This window comes from Vigna umbellata, chromosome 4, assembly GCF_029865625.1.
Source record: "Vigna umbellata cultivar VRB3 chromosome 4, Vumbellata_1.0, whole genome shotgun sequence".
Taxonomy (NCBI): Eukaryota; Viridiplantae; Streptophyta; class Magnoliopsida; order Fabales; family Fabaceae; genus Vigna; species Vigna umbellata.
The window spans coordinates 36155694-36174304 of NC_142168.1; the positions used below are offsets into that span (position 1 = coordinate 36155694).

An 18611-nucleotide genomic window follows, 5' to 3' on the forward strand; every position below is an offset into this window, starting at 1 on the left:
TTTTCACTGTGCAAAGGCTATATTTGGAATTAAATTATATTTTGGAGGTGCAGGACGAAGTGCGTGAGGTGGAGGGAGAATCACTCTATATTTGATCATGTTATCACACAGTTAATATTTAATCAGTCGCTAAAATAAACAAAATATGTGAGAAATATATTTAATCGGCAGTTCACATTTATTTTTTTATATATTTTTTCAATTTTATCCTTTAATAAGTTAGTTTTTATCAATTTTACCTTTTGAGTAATATTTTTTAAATTTAACTATTTTTTAATTTTTTTTAAATTTAACCATTTTTAAACTAAATATTTTTTTGTAATAAGATATTACCTTCAAAATAACAAAATTTATTTATAATAAAATTATAAAAAAACATTTGTATTTATTTTTATAATTATAACATATTTATATTTTGTTATCATTAAAAAATTGAACATGTGTTTTCACTAATATTATTTTAATCATAATATAGGTGTTATCTATTTCTGTATTATGATAATAAAACTAAAAAATTAACTCTTTTGGTAATTATTAGAATCAAAAGGTATTATTATATTTAAATGAATATGTTCATTAGAAATAGTTTTCAAATAAATAACATTTGTAATTTCATTATAAATATAGTTGATTGGGTTTTACAGAAAATAGTTATAAAACACAAATAGAAAATAATATAATGAAATATATTAATAAAAATAAATTTTTTAATGAAATATTAAAAATGATGGTTACAAAATTGTTATAAAAAGTATTTTTTATTAATATGTATAGATAATAAATTAAATTATTTTATTTTATAGATTAAATATTAAACAAAACTTAAATCAATAGTTAAGATTGAAAAATAAAATAATTAAGTTTTAGAACTTTACTTTTCTTTTATTATTTAATATATTAGTGTTTGTATTTGAACAGTAGAAGGAAATCGCCACCTAATCTTAATTGATAATAAAACTTTAATAAAAAATATAAAAGTTATGAACACTATATAAAATGATTTCTTAGAGAGAATTATTTAAAAATATGTAAATCTGTGAATTAATAATTTTTCTTAGCATTTCATATTTACATGTGAATTTAAAATTGATTTTTATTTTAAAGTTTATATAAAATTCATCCATATATTTTAATAAGTGTAAGACTCAAAACATTCGTCCTAATGGTGTCCGGTTCAATAGTGTTTGATCTTAGTGTTCGTCCTAATAGTGCTTGACTAATAGAATTCGATATCACAGGGATCAGCATAATAAAGTTCGGTCTAATAGTGTTCTGTCTTATAGCTATCGTTCATATAAGTAGCGTTCGGTCTTGATGTTGCTTGATCTCAGTTAGCGAGCGTCCGTAGGTAGCTTTTGGTCTTGATGTTGCTTGTTCTCAGGTAGCGAGCGTCCACAGGTAGCTTTTGGTATTGATGTTGCTTGTTCTCAGGAAGCGAGCGTCCATAGGTAGCTTTTGGTCTTGATGTTGCTTGTTCTCAGGTAGCGAGCGTTCATAGGTAGCTTTTGATCTTGATGATAATTGTTCTCAGGTAGCGAGCGTTAGAGTTCGGTCTTGGTGTATTAGTGATTGTGAGCGTTCGGTCTTGTTTTGATATTCTTAGGTTTGGATATTGAGCGTTCGGTCTTATATTCTGAGGTAGCGAGCGTCAGCGTTCGATCTTGGTGTAATTGTGATTGTGAGCGTTCGGTCTTAATTTGATATTCTTAGGTTTGGATCTTGAGCGTTCGGTCTTGTATTCTCAGGTAGCGAGCGTTAGCGTTCGGTCTTGGTGTATTAGTGATTATGAGCGTTCGGTCTTAATTTGATATTCTTAGGTTTGGATCTTGAGCGTTCGGTCTTGTATTCTCATGTAGCGAGCGTTAGCATTCGGTCTTGGTGTATTAGTGACTGTAGCGTTCGGTCTTAATTTGGTATTCTCAGGTAGCGATCTTAGGCGTTCGGCCTTGGTGTATTAGTGATTTGTTAGCGTTCGATCTTGATCAGGTATCCTTAGGTTTCGATAGTTAGCGTTCGGTCTTGGTGTATTAGTGATGATTAGCGTTCGGTATTGATGATGTTTATTCTCAGTTAGTGATCGTCCATGGTGAACGTTCGGTCTGATGTTTATTTTGTTAGTGATCGTTCTCGATGATGTTTGTCCTCAGGTAGTACTCGTCATAGGTAGCGTTCGGTCTTGATGAGGCTTGACCTTTGAGTGTTCGTCCAAATAGTGTTCGGCCTGATAGTGTCCGGCAAATAGTGTTCGGCTAAATAGTGCTCGGCTAAATAGTGTTCGGCATAATAGTGTTCGGCAAATAGTGTTCGGATAAATAGTGTTCGGCCAAATAGTGCTCGGCAAATAGTTTTCGGTTCTAAGTTCATTTGCTCTTGTTCTGGGTTGAATTGAATGTGCACAATGTTTGGAATATATACTGTGATGTGATTTATGTGGAAAGTATGTGAATTCATTTTGCAACAAACTCAACTTCTTTTCCGCAATTTTATCTTATCTTGTAATATGTCGAATGATAAATTTCTTATATATATATATTTATATAAAGAAACATTCTAAATGAGAACAATTTTTATTATCAGAAATGCATATGAATTTAACAAGTGATTATATGAACAATGACTGATTTTTAGTTTTGATCATTCATGTCTTGTTATATGTAACATCCCAAAATACAGTAATCACTATAATTCAGAATTAATTACAATTAACCGTAATCACAAACAGTCTTTGCATTTAAAACTGGATTGAAAAGCCTAACGGCATCAGTACAGAGGACGCGTGTAAACGCATACAATAAAACCAAGAGTGAACGCTCTTAAATACATAAACTAACGTGCACCAAAATACAATCAGAGATGAATAAGACGAACGGCCTTACAAAATAGGTGGCCGAACGTTATAACTATGCTAACATGTACAGCCTAAATCAAACGAGCACTCTAAGGCTCGGCCTTTACTTCAACTTCAACCAGATTGGAGTCGTCCAAATTTTCTTCTTCCAGCATTGCTTCAAGGGATGCACCACCATCTGCTCACATCCACAACGGATGATCATTGCATTTGACAAGACGGAGTATACATGTACAGTAGACAACACAATGGAAATGCAAGGGTAAGCTTATAATATTTAATTTATACAATCAACACATACAGTTACATTTCTAAACACACATACAGCATGTAATTCATCAAATAATAATCATATAAAGGCATATAATAAGACAGACCGTCCGGACTGTATGAACCATGTAGTTACAGGCGTCCTTGCACCCGAGTGGTGTAGTAACTGGGTAACACCAAACAGCTGCCACTCGAGGTAAGTCCGTTCTTACGTCGCCCATGTTAACTTATGGACTAAGGACCTCCTGCCATTCCCACGCATGACTACCCCCTTCTACGTGAAGATGAGTATCACGGAATATCAGGACGGACAGCGAGTCCTAACTTATCCAGGTTCATACTTTACCATTCAATATTTCACATTCAACACATCAGAGACGTTCCTCCTTGGAACGCTCTTTAATATCCACTTCCAATAATTTCTTCAAAATATATCATTCGTTCATAATAACCAGTTCTCTTTATTCCCTTTCTCATTCTGTGTTTCATTCCCTTAACATTTTACAACATTCATTCTTTGATCAAATAAAACGAAAGTATTACAGTACTTTTGACCACGCGTTTCTGAATAAAAGAAACGAACCGTGTACTCACTTAATACGTTTCAATACTTAATAATTTGAAAATACTGATCTTTTAAAGAGGTGGATGATACTTAGAAAGATTTTGAGTGTACAGAGTTCAGGTAGAATCCAAAGGATAAAACCAGTAAGAAAATGTTTAGATAAACAACCAATATAATTGAATTTCAGAAAAACAGCACTGCCAGTCAAAGAACGAACGTTCAGAAATTTCACTTTGGACGAACAGTCAATTACGTTCGCTCAGAACTCAATAATAAGGACGAGCGTTCAGTTAGAAACCGAACCCTGCTGTGGACGAACGCTAGGTCAATGACCAAGCACGAATCAGCACTAACGCTGGTTATAACCCAAGCGCTTTATAGGACGAGCGTTTCGGTATAGGACCGAACGCCAACTTTGGACGAACGTTCAGTATAAGGACGAACGCTCTCTAGAACTAACGTTCGACATAAGGTCGAACAACAATAAGGACGAACGCTCGACATGAGGCCGAACGTCATTGAGGACGAACGCTCGACTTAAGACCGAACGTCACTTATTTATAAAGTTTTAAATATTGATCTATACTGAGCAGAACGAACGCTCATTCACTCAATTGGGGGACGCTCGTTCTCGAGCAGAATTCATTCCAAATGAATGAATTCCAATCTAAGTCATGTTAATCAAAACCGAACGGTCTAAGACCGTACAGTGACGAACGTCCTTTTAGCAACAGAGAATGATCAGAAAATTTAGATTTTTCACACTTAGCAGAATTTTTCCAGATTTCCATTTTTCAACTTTATACTTCCATTTCAGGTTTAATTCCCTTCAAACATCATCATACAGTTTTCAACATCTAATTCATTCCAAGTATCCAATAACCATACTCAGTTCAAGCATCATCAATTCAACATGTAATCAAATCAAATCCAACATCAAATATCATTCATCCAAGCCGTATCAGTTCATGACAGACCCATCCCAAACTAGAATTCATATCAGATATCATAAACCATTCTTAACAGCTCAACCTCATAATTTTCATACATTCCAAACCAACATGTAGATCAATCACATTATCAGAAAACCAGATTTCATAACTGTGGTCATTTACACAGCTCGAACATCATGCATTTAATACATGCACATCAGATCATAACACATACAGTATAAATTAAAATTATAGGCTTCCCTTACCTGTTACTGCAGTGAAATTCCAATTGTTTAAGGTTTATCTTGATCACTCACAGTTCTCTACCCAAATGAATTCACTCCACGACTTTCACTAAATCTAAAATACCAAAATAACATAAAGATCAAACCTATAACTCATTCATGCAACCAGAATTTTGATTAGCATGAACTCAATGGACAATTATGCAGAATGAGAACTTACCAGTTCAGTTCTCAATTCTGTTCGAATCAAGTTGATGTTCACGGTGCAGTGACAGTGTTTACAGTATCTGAAACAGAATTTGAGGAGATGATGAATGAGTAATTTTAGAGGGAAGATGAGAGTTCTCAGAAACTCAGATTTTTATCCTTGCATGCAACTGATACAGTGTTCCTAGAAATTTTAAGATTAGATTGTGGTTTGGAGCTTACCAGTTACAGAATCAAAAGAGGTTCGGATCAAAATGGAGCTTGCTGGCCCGTGAATGTTCCTATGGTTTCAGAAAACGGATTGGAGTTGAAGGAAGTGAGTAATGGCAGAAGGGAAGATGAAGGTTCGTAGAGAAAAGTTTGGAGAAGATGAAAGGTTGTGATCCTTGAGGAAGACGAAGTGTGAGTGTGAGTGAAAGAGTTTTCTCAAAACTCAGAATTTTGAGTGGATTCCACATCAAACAAGAGAGCGTTTCACAGTCTGCCACTTGCACACCAAACCCTGCTTGGAATTCTCTCCCGTGACACTTGGCGTGTGTGCATGCACAGATTGGTGCGTTTTTAATGCACTGAGTGTGTGTGACGTGGTGCAGTTTCCAGAGAATGGTGGAGCTTGATTTCAGTGCATTGCAGGAAGAGATTTAGCAGATTTGAAGTAGGATTAAATCAACTCAGAATTATAGTGCACTAATCTGGTTTAACACAGAATTATCATTGCTTAATTATATAGGGTCTTACATTCTCCCTAACTACAAAAATTTTCGTCCTCGAAAATTTATAAATTACAAGCAAATAAGTGTGGATATAATTCCTTCATTGCACTCTCTACTTCCCACGTTGAATCTCCAGTCTTAGCATCCCACACCACCTTCACTAGACGAAGGTCTTTTCCTTTATGCAGCTTAGTGCGTTCATCTTCAATGCGGACTGGTTGCAGCTCCAATGTTCTGTCTTGACGCAGTTGGATGTTTTCCAGCTCCAAGATATGAGAAGGATTAGATATGTATTTCCTAAGCTGAGACACATGGAAAACTGGATGTAGATTTGATAATTGAGGAGGCAACGCAAGTTCATAGGCTACTGGTCCAATCTTCCTTCAATATTTGATACGGCCCTATGAACTTAGGAGACAGCTTCTTTGGACGAACAACTCTTCCCACTCCAGTGATTGGATTCAGTCTTAGAAACACATGATCACCTGTAGCGAATTCCAGTGGTCTTCTCCTCCTATCAGCATAGGATTTCTGCCTGCTCAAAGACGTTTTCAACCTGTCTTGAATCAACTTAACCTTATCGGTTGTTTGCTGGATGAGCTCAGGTCCAGTTAGCACGTTCTCTCCCTCTTGAAACCAGCAAAGTGGTGTTCGGCATCTTCTCCCATAAAGTGCTTCAAAAGGCGCCATACCAATGCTAGACTGGAAACTGTTGTTATACGTGAATTCCACCAGTGGCAATACTTCATCCCAAGCGCCTAAGTGGTCCAGGACGCACGTCCTCAATAAGTCTTCTAAAGTCTGGATTGTACGTTCAGACTGTCCATCCGTCTGAGGGTGATATGCTGAACTCATCTGCAGCCTGCTTCCTAATTCACCTTGCAAAGATTGCCAAAACCGAGATGTGAATCTCGTGTCTCGGTCAGAAACTATGCTTGAAGGCACTCCATGAAGACGAATTATCTCCTTGATGTACAACTTAGCCAAATTTGTCATTGACATCTTCAGATTCACGGCTAAGAAGTGTGCGCTCTTCGTTAATCTGTCCACGATCACCCAAATTGAATCATGATTCCGGACCGTACGTGGCAGATGGGTCACGAAATCCATAGAAATGCTGTCCCACTTCCACTCTGGGATCTCCAATGGTTGAAGCAATCCTCCTGGACGTTGGTGTTCTGCCTTAGCACGTTGGCAAGTCAAACAAGATGCCACAAAGCGTGCAACATCACTCTTCATCCCAGGCCACCAAAACGATTTTCGGAGGTCTTGATACATCTTGGTCATGCCAGGGTGTATACTAAGACGACTGTGATGGCCTTCATCCAGAATAATCCGCTTCAGCTCGCCATCGTTAGGAATGCACGTCCTACCTTTGTAACGCAGCATGCCATCCGTTCCTGTATTGAATTCCTTATCTTTCTTTGAAACGAGTGAGTTTAATATCTTCACCAGATCTTCATCCTCACGCTGCTTCATTCTGATTCGATCAAATACATCGCTAGCTATTCTAAGGTTACAGCATTTGATACTGCTAGGCTCCAACTCAAACTGTAATCTCAGATCTCTGAAACTCTCCACTAAGTGCAGCTCCTTCACCATCATTAATGAGACATGCACTGCCTTCCTGCTTAATGCGTCTGCCACTACGTTTGCTTTACCAGGATGATAAAGCAACTCAAAATCATAATCTTTTAGGAATTCCAGCCAACGCCTCTGCCTCATGTTCAACTCCTTCTGGTCAAATAAATATTTGAGGCTCTTGTGATCACTGAAGACTTGGAAAGTGGATCCGTATAGATAATGCCTCCAAATCTTCAATGCAAACACAACTGCTGCCAGCTCCAAATCATGCGTTGGATAATTCTTCTCATGTATCTTCAATTGCCGAGAAGCATACGCCACTGCCTTCTTCTCTTGCATGAGAACGCACCCCAAACCTTGGTGAGATGCATCACAGTAAACTTCAAACGGTTTGGCAGTGTCCGGAATCACTAAAACTGGAGCGCTTGTCAACTTATTCTTCAGCTCTTGGAAGCGTTCTTCACACAAATCCGTCCAAGCAAAAGGGTGATCTTTCCTCGTAAGCTGCGTCAACGGTGCTACTATCTTGGAAAACCCTTCTATAAAGCGTCTGTAGTAGCCCGCAAGTCCAACAAAACTCCTCACCTCAGTGACCGAACGCGGGCTCTTCCAATCTAACACTGCTCTCACCTTTGAAGGATCCACTGCAATGCCTCCAGCCGACACCACATGCCCAAAAACTGGATTTCCTTCATCCAGAATTCACACTTAGATAATTTTGCATACAATTCCTTCTCACGTAACACTCCAAGTACCAGTCTAAGATGTTTCTCATGCTCCTCTTCGGTCTTGGAATAGATGAGAATATCATCTATGAATACAACTACGAACTCGTCCAAATAGGGCCTGAAGATGCGATTCATGTACTCCATAAACACGGCTGGAGCGTTCGTCACTCCAAATGGCATCACCACATATTCATAATGTCCATACCGTGACCTGAACGCTGTCTTATGGATGTCTTCATCTTTAACTCTGATTTGATGATAACCGGATCTCAAATCAATCTTTGAGAACACTGCAGCTCCATGCAGTTGATCTAGCAAATCATCTATCCTTGGTAAAGGGTATTTATTCTTGATGGTCAGCTTGTTTAATTGCCTGTAATCTATGCACAACCGAGAGCTGCCATCCTTCTTCTTCACTAAGAGTACAGGCGCTCCCCATGGTGACACACTCGGTCTAATGAATTGTTTCTCCATAAGCTCCTCAATCTGCTTCTTGAGTTCAACCAATTCCGCAGGTGCCATCCGGTATGGCTGAACGGATATAGGGGCTGCCGTTGTCACCAAATCAATGGTGAATTCAACTTCTCTAACAGGAGGCAACCCTGGTATCTCATCTGGAAAAACGTCCATAAATTCCTCCACAACTGACGTTCTCTCTCGACTGCCAATAGCGGACGTTCGTTCATGTCTCAAATCTCCAAGCTCTGGTCTTCATGCGTCATGATGAGAAAACAGCTTGCACCTTCCATTATATCTTCCTTCAACTGGCCAAGCGTTACTGTTAACTCTTCTTCTTCATCATTAGGAAACACCAATTCCTTCTTGCCACAATCAATAATAATATGGTTGGCAGCTAGCCAATCCATTCCTAGAATTATCTCCAAGTCCTTCAAAGGTAAACAGATTAAATTCACCTTATAACTATGCCCCTCTACCACAATAGGACATCTAATGCATACGGTAGATGTCCTAAGCTCTCCAGCCGCTGGTGTTGATACCACCAATTCAAACTGCATATCTCTCTCCACTATTCCCAGCTTTTCAACACACGCCTTCGAGATGAAGGAGTGCGTCGCCCCCGAATCAAACAGCACACAACATTGCATTCCATATAACAAGCAAGTACTGGTGATAAGTGTACCTGAACTTGCTGCTTCCGCACCAGTAATTGCGTACACACGCCCAGTAGCTTGGGCTCGACCACCCCTTCCTTGTTGATTTCTTCCTGCGTTTGGCGGCCTCATCACTGCTCTCCCACCAGAGTTGCACTCATTCGTTCCATGTCCACTTCTTCCGCAACGAGCACAATGTTTTCCTCCAGCTAGTTGAGGGCATGCATTTCTATAGTGTGGTCCTCCACACCGGTAACAAATAACGTTCCCTTGTACAGGTCTGTCCAACAGGAACGATCGCTTGTGATCCGCTTGTATTAGCTGGTTGGTTTGGACGAGCGTAAGGTAATCTTCTTTGAACAGAACCTCCTCTGGACACTATTGGTCCCCTACTCACTTGTTGCTGTTTCTTATGTCGTTCAGCCTCTGCCATGTTCTTCTCCAACACCTTAGCCCTCTCAACCATGGCAGGAAATGTCCTTATGCACAAGCTTGAAATCATGACTTTCAAGTCACTCCTTAGGCCGTTCTCAAACTTCCTACACTGCCACTCCTCGTTGGTGGCCATCGTATAAAACCGAACAAGGTGCTTGAACTTGTTGGTATATTCTGAAACTGTCATCCCACCTTGAACCAGTTGTAAAAACTCCACTTCCTTCGCAAACCGTACGCTGTCAGGGAAATACTCCTCGTAAAACTTACTACGAAATACTTCCCAAGTAACAGGGCGGTGAGCGTCTACCAGTATGGCCCTTGTGCTCGTCCACCAATGGCTTGCTTCTCCAGTTAATAAGTATTCTGTATACGCCAACCTGTTCTCATCCGGACACCTTTTGGCGTTAAAAATCCTCTCCATATCCCTCAGCCACTGATCAGCCTCATCAGGGAGGCACTTGCCACTGAACTTAGCTGGGTGATGCTGCAGGAAGCTCTCCAAACTCCACTCGGCAGCAGGTTGAGCAGCGTTTGAAGAAGATGCTCCAGGCGCACCTCTAGTTGCAGCCAAGATTTCCATCAACTGCCTCTGCGTGTTTTCAGAATTGACACGCGATGCCTCCAATCCTTGCATAGCAGCTTGGTTTTGCTGCATCAGAGTGGCGTTCTGTTCCATGAGGGTGGTATTTTGTTGATGCAGTCGTTCAACTACGGTTTCCAACAACCTAGTGTTGCTGGACGTATCGGACTCATTCGGTTGGGGAGGAGGAGGAAGTCTAGGTGCCATTTGTTCTCTGGATGCAGAGAAAAACAAACGAGCATTAGTTATGTCCAAGAGTTAAAACAATAATAACTCATTAAACATGCAATAAGCACACAGCAAAACACAGTGCACTCATAACCCTACAGTGTCCTTAGAAGAACAAAACTGCTCTGATACCACTAATGTAACATCCCAAAATACAGTAATCACTATAATTCAGAATTAATTACAATTAACCGTAATCACAAACAGTCTTTGCATTTAAAACTGGATTGAAAAGCCTAACGGCATCAGTACAGAGGACGCGTGTAAACGCATACAATAAAACCAAGAGTGAACGCTCTTAAATACATAAACTAACGTGCACCAAAATACAATCAGAGATGAATAAGACGAACGGCCTTACAAAATAGGTGGCCGAACGTTATAACTATGCTAACATGTACAGCCTAAATCAAACGAGCACTCTAAGGCTCGGCCTTTACTTCAACTTCAACCAGATTGGAGTCGTCCAAATTTTCTTCTTCCAGCATTGCTTCAAGGGATGCACCACCATCTGCTCACATCCACAACGGATGATCATTGCATTTGACAAGACGGAGTATACATGTACAGTAGACAACACAATGGAAATGCAAGGGTAAGCTTATAATATTTAATTTATACAATCAACACATACAGTTACATTTCTAAACACACATACAGCATGTAATTCATCAAATAATAATCATATAAAGGCATATAATAAGACAGACCGTCCGGACTGTATGAACCATGTAGTTACAGGCGTCCTTGCACCCGAGTGGTGTAGTAACTGGGTAACACCAAACAGCTGCCACTCGAGGTAAGTCCGTTCTTACGTCGCCCATGTTAACTTATGGACTAAGGACCTCCTGCCATTCCCACGCATGACTACCCCCTTCTACTTGAAGAGGTGTATCACGGAATATCAGGATGGACCAAGCCAGCATTAACTAACCACAGTCATACTTTACCAATTCAATATTCAATCATATAAGAGACGTTCCTCCCTGGAACGCTCGTAAAAATCCAATTCCAATAATTCATTCAACATATCATTCGTCCACATTAAACATTTCTCATTTTCACATTTTCATTCTATGTTCCACTCTCTTAACATTAACGTCATGCATTCTTTACTCAAATAAAACGAACTTATTACAGAACCTTTGATTTCACGTTTCTGAACAAAAGAAACGAACTCTTATTCACTGATGGACATTAAGAATTCTTAAAGAATTTAGATGAGATTGAATTTAGAAGTTCAGAATAATACTTAGAAGATGTTGAGTACAAGAACTTTAGGTTGAATCAAAAGAAATAATTATCTTACAGAATAACTTAGATAAATAACCAGAATATTTAAAGTACAGAAACAACTCTTACTGTCAATGAATGAACGTTCAGAAATTTACTTTGGACGAACGTCAATTACGTTCGCTCAGAATTCAATAATAAGGACGAGCGTTCAGTTAGAAACCGAACCCTGCTGTGGACGAACGCTAGGTCAATGACCAAGCACGAATCAGCACTAACGCTGGTTATAACCCAAGCGCTTTATAGGACGAGCGTTTCGGTATAGGACCGAACGCCAACTTTGGACGAACGTTCAGTTTAAGGACGAACGCTCTCTAGAACTAACGTTCGACATAAGGTCGAACAACAATAAGGACGAACGCTCGACATGAGGCCGAACGTCATTGAGGACGAACGCTCGACTTAAGACCGAACGTCACTTATTTATAAAGTTTTAAATATTGATCTATACTGAGCAGAACGAACGCTCATTCACTCAATTGGGGGACGCTCGTTCTCGAGCAGAATTCATTCCAAATGAATGAATTCCAATCTAAGTCATGTTAATCAAAACCGAACGGTCTAAGACCGTACAGTGACGAACGTCCTTTTAGCAACAGAGAATGATCAGAAAATTTAGATTTTTCACACTTAGCAGAATTTTTCCAGATTTCCATTTTTCAACTTTATACTTCCATTTCAGGTTTAATTCCCTTCAAACATCATCATACAGTTTTCAACATCTAATTCATTCCAAGTATCCAATAACCATACTCAGTTCAAGCATCATCAATTCAACATGTAATCAAATCAAATCCAACATCAAATATCATTCATCCAAGCCGTATCAGTTCATGACAGACCCATCCAAACTAGAATTCATATCAGATATCATAAACCATTCTTAACAGCTCAACCTCATAATTTTCATACATTCCAAACCAACATGTAGATCAATCACATTATCAGAAAACCAGATTTCATAACTGTGGTCATTTACACAGCTCGAACATCATGCATTTAATACATGCACATCAGATCATAACACATACAGTATAAATTAAAATTATAGGCTTCCCTTACCTGTTACTGCAGTGAAATTCCAATTGTTTAAGGTTTATCTTGATCACTCACAGTTCTCTACCCAAATGAATTCACTCCACGACTTTCACTAAATCTAAAATACCAAAATAACATAAAGATCAAACCTATAACTCATTCATGCAACCAGAATTTTGATTAGCATGAACTCAATGGACAATTATGCAGAATGAGAACTTACCAGTTCAGTTCTCAATTCTGTTCGAATCAAGTTGATGTTCACGGTGCAGTGACAGTGTTTACAGTATCTGAAACAGAATTTGAGGAGATGATGAATGAGTAATTTTAGAGAGAAGATGAGAGTTCTCAGAAACTCAGATTTTTATCCTTGCATGCAACTGATACAGTGTTCCTAGAAATTTTAAGATTAGATTGTGGTTTGGAGCTTACCAGTTACAGAATCAAAAGAGGTTCGGATCAAAATGGAGCTTGCTGGCCCGTGAATGTTCCTATGGTTTCAGAAAACGGATTGGAGTTGAAGGAAGTGAGTAATGGTAGAGAGAAGATAAGGTTCTTAGTGAGAAGTTGGAGAAGATGAAAGGTTTGGTTTTCTGAGGAAGACGAAGTGTGAGTGTGAGTGAAAGAGTTTTCTCAAAACTCAGAATTTTGAGTGGATTCCACATCAAACAAGAGAGCGTTTCACAGTCTGCCACTTGCACACCAAACCCTGCTTGGAATTCTCTCCCGTGACACTTGGCGTGTGTGCATGCACAGATTGGTGCGTTTTTAATGCACTGAGTGTGTGTGACGTGGTGCAGTTTCCAGAGAATGGTGGAGCTTGATTTCAGTGCATTGCAGGAAGAGATTTAGCAGATTTGAAGTAGGATTAAATCAACTCAGAATTATAGTGCACTAATCTGGTTTAACACAGAATTATCATTGTTTAATTATATAGGGTCTTACATTATACACATCTGGTATGGTATGAAACAATTCTAGATTCTAGAATCAATTGTTAAGAATTTTAGAGCGCAAAGCCATAATCATTTATTTGTCTGAACTCAATTATAAGTGTATACAACTGAAGCAACATGAAATCATGTGACAGAGTTCAAACCACCTGAAAAAACACCAGCTGCTGCTAGAAACTAGAAGAGTTCAAAACAGATAAATTTATTTAAGCAGCAAATGCACATGGTACTACTAGCAGAGTCATACAATGGTACAAGCATTAAGCAATGCACTTGATTTGATCATGCAGCTTTCCAAGAAGAAAGGGGTGGAGTATTAGCAGTCTTCCATGTATTTGCCCCATCCATGTATCTACCACCCTTGATATCTTCAGCAGCAAAGGACTCAAGTTCTGCTATTTCTTCTGGTGTTAGTTTGACAGACAAAGCGCCAAGGTTATCATTAAAGTTCTCAATTTTGGTTGTTCCAGGTATTGGGCACACGTCGTTTCCTTGGTGATGAACCCATGCCAGTGCAAGTTGAGATGTAGTACATCCCTTTTTTGTAGCCAGTTCCTTAACCTTCTCAAATATAATATTATTGTGCTCTACATTTCCAGGTTTGAATCTGGGCAGAAACTGCAATAGAATTAAATACACATAGAAGATTATATTCAGGTATCAGTCATGAAATTTACAAGTATTTGACATGGATTTCAGAACTTCTGTAATAGCATGATTTTCACAAACCTTCCGGGAATCATCCGGTGCCAAATTCTCAAGCAGCTTTGTTCCTGATGACAAGAACCCTCGCCCAAGAGGACTATATGCAACAATTCCAATGCCAAGTTCCCTGATTAGTGAAAATTGAGTCATAAAGTTATTATACCTCGCATGATAGCAGTTTTATTGAACCTCAGAAAGAGAACTGGTTGATAATAAAACATAATGTTTGTGTGTTGAATCACACCTGCAAGTTGGAACTATTTCTTCCTCGACATCTCTTGACCATAGCGACCACTCCAACTGCACTGCTGTTATCGGATGAACTGCATGTGCTCTTCTGATTGTTGAAGCTGAGGCCTCAGACAGACCAATATATTTTATCTTTCCCTCCTCAACAAGTTTTTTGAGCTCCCCAACCTTACAGTGCAAAAACAAGGCAAAAACTTGAAGTCATCATAGGTTATCATTTTCCATATGTGAGCAAATGATCATATCTCATGTCAAACACAAATTTCATGATGTCAAAATACACAGGAGTGATCAATGAGTTTAAAATTTCCTACAAGCATATTATCAGTGTAGCCAAATATGTCACCAAAGAAAAGACAAATAGAGGAAAGCACAGAGAAAGGGTGAAACCGTGACTTCAATAGGCACACGAGTATCAACACGATGTTGGTAATAGAGATCAATGAAATCGATCTCAAGTCTCTTCAAGCTGTCCTCACAAGCAGCCCTCACATATTCTGGATCACCTCGTATCTCCCTTTTCCCTTCAGGTGTGACTTTGATTGCAAACTTGGTAGCCAATTCAACCTTATCTCTCCACCCTCCCTTCAGAGCCTGCAACAAACAAACACGTATGCACACATCGTTTTATCATATCGTAGCAACAATAAGAAAGAAAAACTGTAACCACTGCTCTCGGAGGAACCAAAAGCAACAAAAGGAATATCAGGAAGTGTAATAATAAACTCTTTCAGTGCTTTCCAATGCTACTTTGATATCAGAAGCTGACTGAGCTCACATGTGTTCAAAAGTTAGAGGACTAATTAGTTCATGAAAAGAACATAAACCAGAACAAAGTTGACCCCATCAATAAAAAACAGTTTCTTTTTTTCCTAAAAGACTCAATCTTTCCTCTTTAAAGCACTGGTTAGCTAGACCCAGAAGAAACATATGCATGATCAAGTGAAAGCACGAGAAATATGATATCAAACAGCACAAAGAATCAACCTTTCCTAACAGGACTTCGTTGGTGTAAGGACCGTAGATGTCAGCACTGTCGAGAAAAGTTACACCACTTTGAACAGCATGGTGAATAAGAGCAATCATATCAGGTTCTGGCTTAGCAGGACCGTAGTTCGAAGACATTCCCATGCACCCCAATCCCTGCACAGACACCTCCAACCCCTGAGAACCCAACTTCATTCTACCCACTCTCGCCATGATGCTCTCAGTGATTCTTCTTCCTCTACCAAAACACTATAATTCCACTGTGTCTGCTTGCCTTGACGAACTTGGGTTGGTTTTAAGTATGGCGGAATCCTTTAAATGATCAATCCAGAAGATTAAATTATTCTACGGACCCTACGAAAGGTTGTGCTTCATGCACTTGTCTCCTCCATTGTCCTTCTCGTAGGACTGAGTAATGTGTGGTCCAGGACATTTCCAACTTACACCAGAAGGAAAAAGTTTTTTAACAAATTCATTTTTTACAAACTTTTTTACAATAACACGTGCTTAGTAATATGTTTCAAATATACAAATCAATAGAATAAAATAATGATATATAATTAATTGTTAAAATATCAGTCGTGTTTCAAATATTGAAACCTTAATTATTAATTTGATTTTTACGATGAAGTCTTTTGTTTTGCTTCATTTTTTTTTACTTAATTTAATCTTTATATTCTTTTTAAATGTTGTTCTTATTATTAAATTAACATTATTAACATCTTTTTAGAAGTTTTAAATGTTTGCAGTCAATTTTTTTTCTCTTTGAATTACGTTCTACTTAAAATATACACACCTTAAAAATTAGAGTAATTCTAAAATAGAAAGATGATTCAAATTTGATAGTAACAAACTTAAATATACTTCGGATATATTGTGATAAAAATGTGTTAGTACTTTTTCTAATATTTGAGATGAGAAAAAACGTATAGAAATTGTTTTGGTAAAGCTCATACACAAAAAAAACACGTGACCTTTTGAAACAATGAACAAGTCAAAAGGATTTATAACTCAATAATTTTGTCATTTTAAAAATTGTTGAAAGTAGAGTCCGGACAAAATGTTATTATTAGACATTGATGTTATATATATGTTGTGATGCTAATGGAATAGAATAATAAAAAGAGCAAATAAAGTAACTTTTATGAAAGCATAATGTGTGCTTGATGTTACACAGAGTGATTTTGTGTTCATGCACTCTTCACACATAAGAAAAGTATCGTGTATTAGAGTGATTTTGGAACAGAATTACATGTCAATTTTTAATATAAAAAATTTAACTTATTTCTCAAATTTTTTAAATTCTCTCCTTTTATCAACTTATTAAAAACATTTACCACTTGATATATCTTTTATTTACTTTATTTATCAGATGGTGGACTTTATTTTCAATTTGTTTATTCCTACTAAGATTTTAAAGTTCTTTTATAAGTTTATTATAGGTTTATAGTCAATAAACAACTTTATTTTTAAATCTAATCTGTCTAATAAACATACATCTCAGCGTCACAGAGATTAATACATGTAGGGGCTGCATGGAATAAAACAAAATCAGCCCAAAATGTAATAAAAACAAGACTATTTCTTTCCGCACCTTCAAAATTCCAGTACTACCATATGACTAAATTCTTCTTGATAGAAAAAATAATAAAAATCCTAACATAAACCCCTTTCCTTCTCGTTACAAAAGCGCCACAGTTACACCTCCATTGTCATCAGTGCCAATGTGTTTCAGATTTTGAATGTAATAAGAACTTTCAAATTCTTAACATATTTTAGTTGTTATGAATTATACAATTTATAAAAGGTTCTTACACTTTAAACCTCCAAAAATTTTATCATACACCTCTAATTTTCAAAAATAATTTTACGGATTTTATTTATTTATTTCGAAATCTAATGAAAACAAATGAAAAATTCACCATCAAATTTTGAAATGAAAAAAAAAAAACTTTCATTAAATTTCAAAATTTCATGAAAATTTGATGAAAAATCTTTCATCAAATTTAAAAATTTGATAAAAAAATAGAAAACCCTTCATCCGAAATCTAATGTAGAACTTTTTGAATTATAAAAGACAATTTTGAATTTTTAAAAATTTTGAAAATGCAATGATTGAAGGTGCAAGTGAAACATTTCATAAAGATAATAATACTTTGACAACATTTTAACATCATCTATGTGTTATTATGTGATTTGTCCATGTTAATGTTTATGATTATTATTATTGATTATGGAATAATTTTGAATTAATCACATAATAACACGTAGATAATATTAAAATATTATCAAAGTATCATTATCCGTTCATAAAATGTTTTCAAACTGTTACCGAATTGTACAATCATAAATATTAAAGAAAGTGTGCCTTTCTGTAACTGAGGTGCATAAACTATATGTATGTGCAAAACAGCTTCTGTTAGGTGTTTTCAATATTAAGATTTTTTATATTTTAAAAAAAAAATAGTGAGATCATTTCAATTAGGCCATGGGGCTGGAGAAAGAAACAGCTTAAAAACAAACAAGGAGGTGCAAAAAATAAAACCAAGGGGTGAGGAGAGCATTGGTGGCCCAGCCCAAATGGATACACTTTTTCTTCTCCAGCCCATGAGGGAGCTGCACTATAATAAATGTTAAATGTTTTAGGAAATAATTTAACCTGGATTATGATGTGGATTATGATGTACTAAGTAAATGTTAAATGTTTTAAGGCATGTAAGTGAAAATTTAACCTGCATTTTATAATGCATTAAGCAATTTTTGTACATATCCTGACATTAACAACGAGCTTATGCTAATGTTATTATGTGAGTTATTGGTGGGTTAATAAACATGTTTTTGTTAAGTATGTTTTTAATTTTTATGAAATTGAAATTTGTTTCTCAAAAAATAATTTTTATTCATATATTTTAATAATGTATTAAATGTAAAAGGAAAAA

The 18611-nt window shown here is 37.1% G+C and overlaps 2 protein-coding genes and 2 long non-coding RNA genes across 8 annotated transcripts; all 4 read right to left on the reverse strand.

Moving 5' to 3' along the window:
• Positions 1-2709: 2709 nt before the first annotated feature.
• On the reverse strand, positions 2710-5382 carry LOC148200035 (uncharacterized). Of its 3 annotated transcripts, none has more exons than XR_015786286.1 (3): positions 5290-5382; positions 4882-5147; positions 2710-3026 (listed from the first exon to the last, which is right to left on the reverse strand). It is a non-coding gene; the product is annotated as an uncharacterized LOC148200035 (long non-coding RNA). The 3 variants fall into 3 exon arrangements; XR_015786287.1 differs by having other exon boundaries at positions 4882-4975; positions 5081-5382; XR_015786285.1 differs by having other exon boundaries at positions 4882-5382.
• A 460-nt stretch (positions 5383-5842) lies between these two features.
• On the reverse strand, positions 5843-10234 carry LOC148200036 (uncharacterized). The gene is made up of 7 exons (XM_088112824.1): positions 9481-10234; positions 9234-9413; positions 7995-8796; positions 7560-7914; positions 7082-7373; positions 6418-6658; positions 5843-6161 (listed from the first exon to the last, which is right to left on the reverse strand). Exons 1-7 carry the CDS (start codon positions 10217-10219, stop codon positions 5843-5845), a joined length of 2928 nt encoding a protein of 975 aa, XP_087968950.1. The 5' UTR covers positions 10220-10234.
• Positions 10235-10641: 407 nt separating this feature from the next.
• On the reverse strand, positions 10642-13325 carry LOC148200037 (uncharacterized). 3 transcript variants are annotated; one of them, XR_015785868.1, is made up of 3 exons: positions 13211-13325; positions 12803-13068; positions 10642-10958 (listed from the first exon to the last, which is right to left on the reverse strand). It is a non-coding gene; the product is annotated as an uncharacterized LOC148200037 (long non-coding RNA). The 3 variants fall into 3 exon arrangements; XR_015785869.1 differs by having other exon boundaries at positions 12803-12896; positions 13002-13309; XR_015785867.1 differs by having other exon boundaries at positions 12803-13309.
• A 447-nt stretch (positions 13326-13772) lies between these two features.
• On the reverse strand, positions 13773-15979 carry LOC148200038 (putative aldo-keto reductase 2). The gene is made up of 5 exons (XM_088112451.1): positions 15673-15979; positions 15076-15279; positions 14681-14853; positions 14461-14563; positions 13773-14349 (listed from the first exon to the last, which is right to left on the reverse strand). The coding sequence occupies exons 1-5, from the start codon at positions 15883-15885 to the stop codon at positions 14014-14016; spliced, it is 1029 nt and encodes a 342-aa protein (XP_087968577.1). The 5' UTR covers positions 15886-15979; the 3' UTR covers positions 13773-14013.
• Positions 15980-18611: the final 2632 nt, after the last annotated feature.

Excerpts from the sequence above, each read along its gene's own strand:
- LOC148200036 (XM_088112824.1), bottom strand. The coding sequence starts at position 10,219 with ATGGAAATCTTGGCTGCAACTAGAGGTGCGCCTGGAGCATCTTCTTCA. Across the intron at positions 9,414-9,480 it reads CGTTCCTGTTGGACAGACCT|CTGGAGGAAAACATTGTGCT; the intron begins GTACAAGGGAAC and ends GCCCTCAACTAG. Across the intron at positions 7,374-7,559 it reads TATACGGATCCACTTTCCAA|GAGCTGCACTTAGTGGAGAG; the intron begins GTCTTCAGTGAT and ends ATGATGGTGAAG.
- LOC148200038 (XM_088112451.1), bottom strand. The coding sequence starts at position 15,885 with ATGGCGAGAGTGGGTAGAATGAAGTTGGGTTCTCAGGGGTTGGAGGTG. Across the intron at positions 15,280-15,672 it reads ACGAAGTCCTGTTAGGAAAG|GCTCTGAAGGGAGGGTGGAG; the intron begins GTTGATTCTTTG and ends TGTTTGTTGCAG. Across the intron at positions 14,564-14,680 it reads GAAATAGTTCCAACTTGCAG|GGAACTTGGCATTGGAATTG; the intron begins GTGTGATTCAAC and ends TTCACTAATCAG.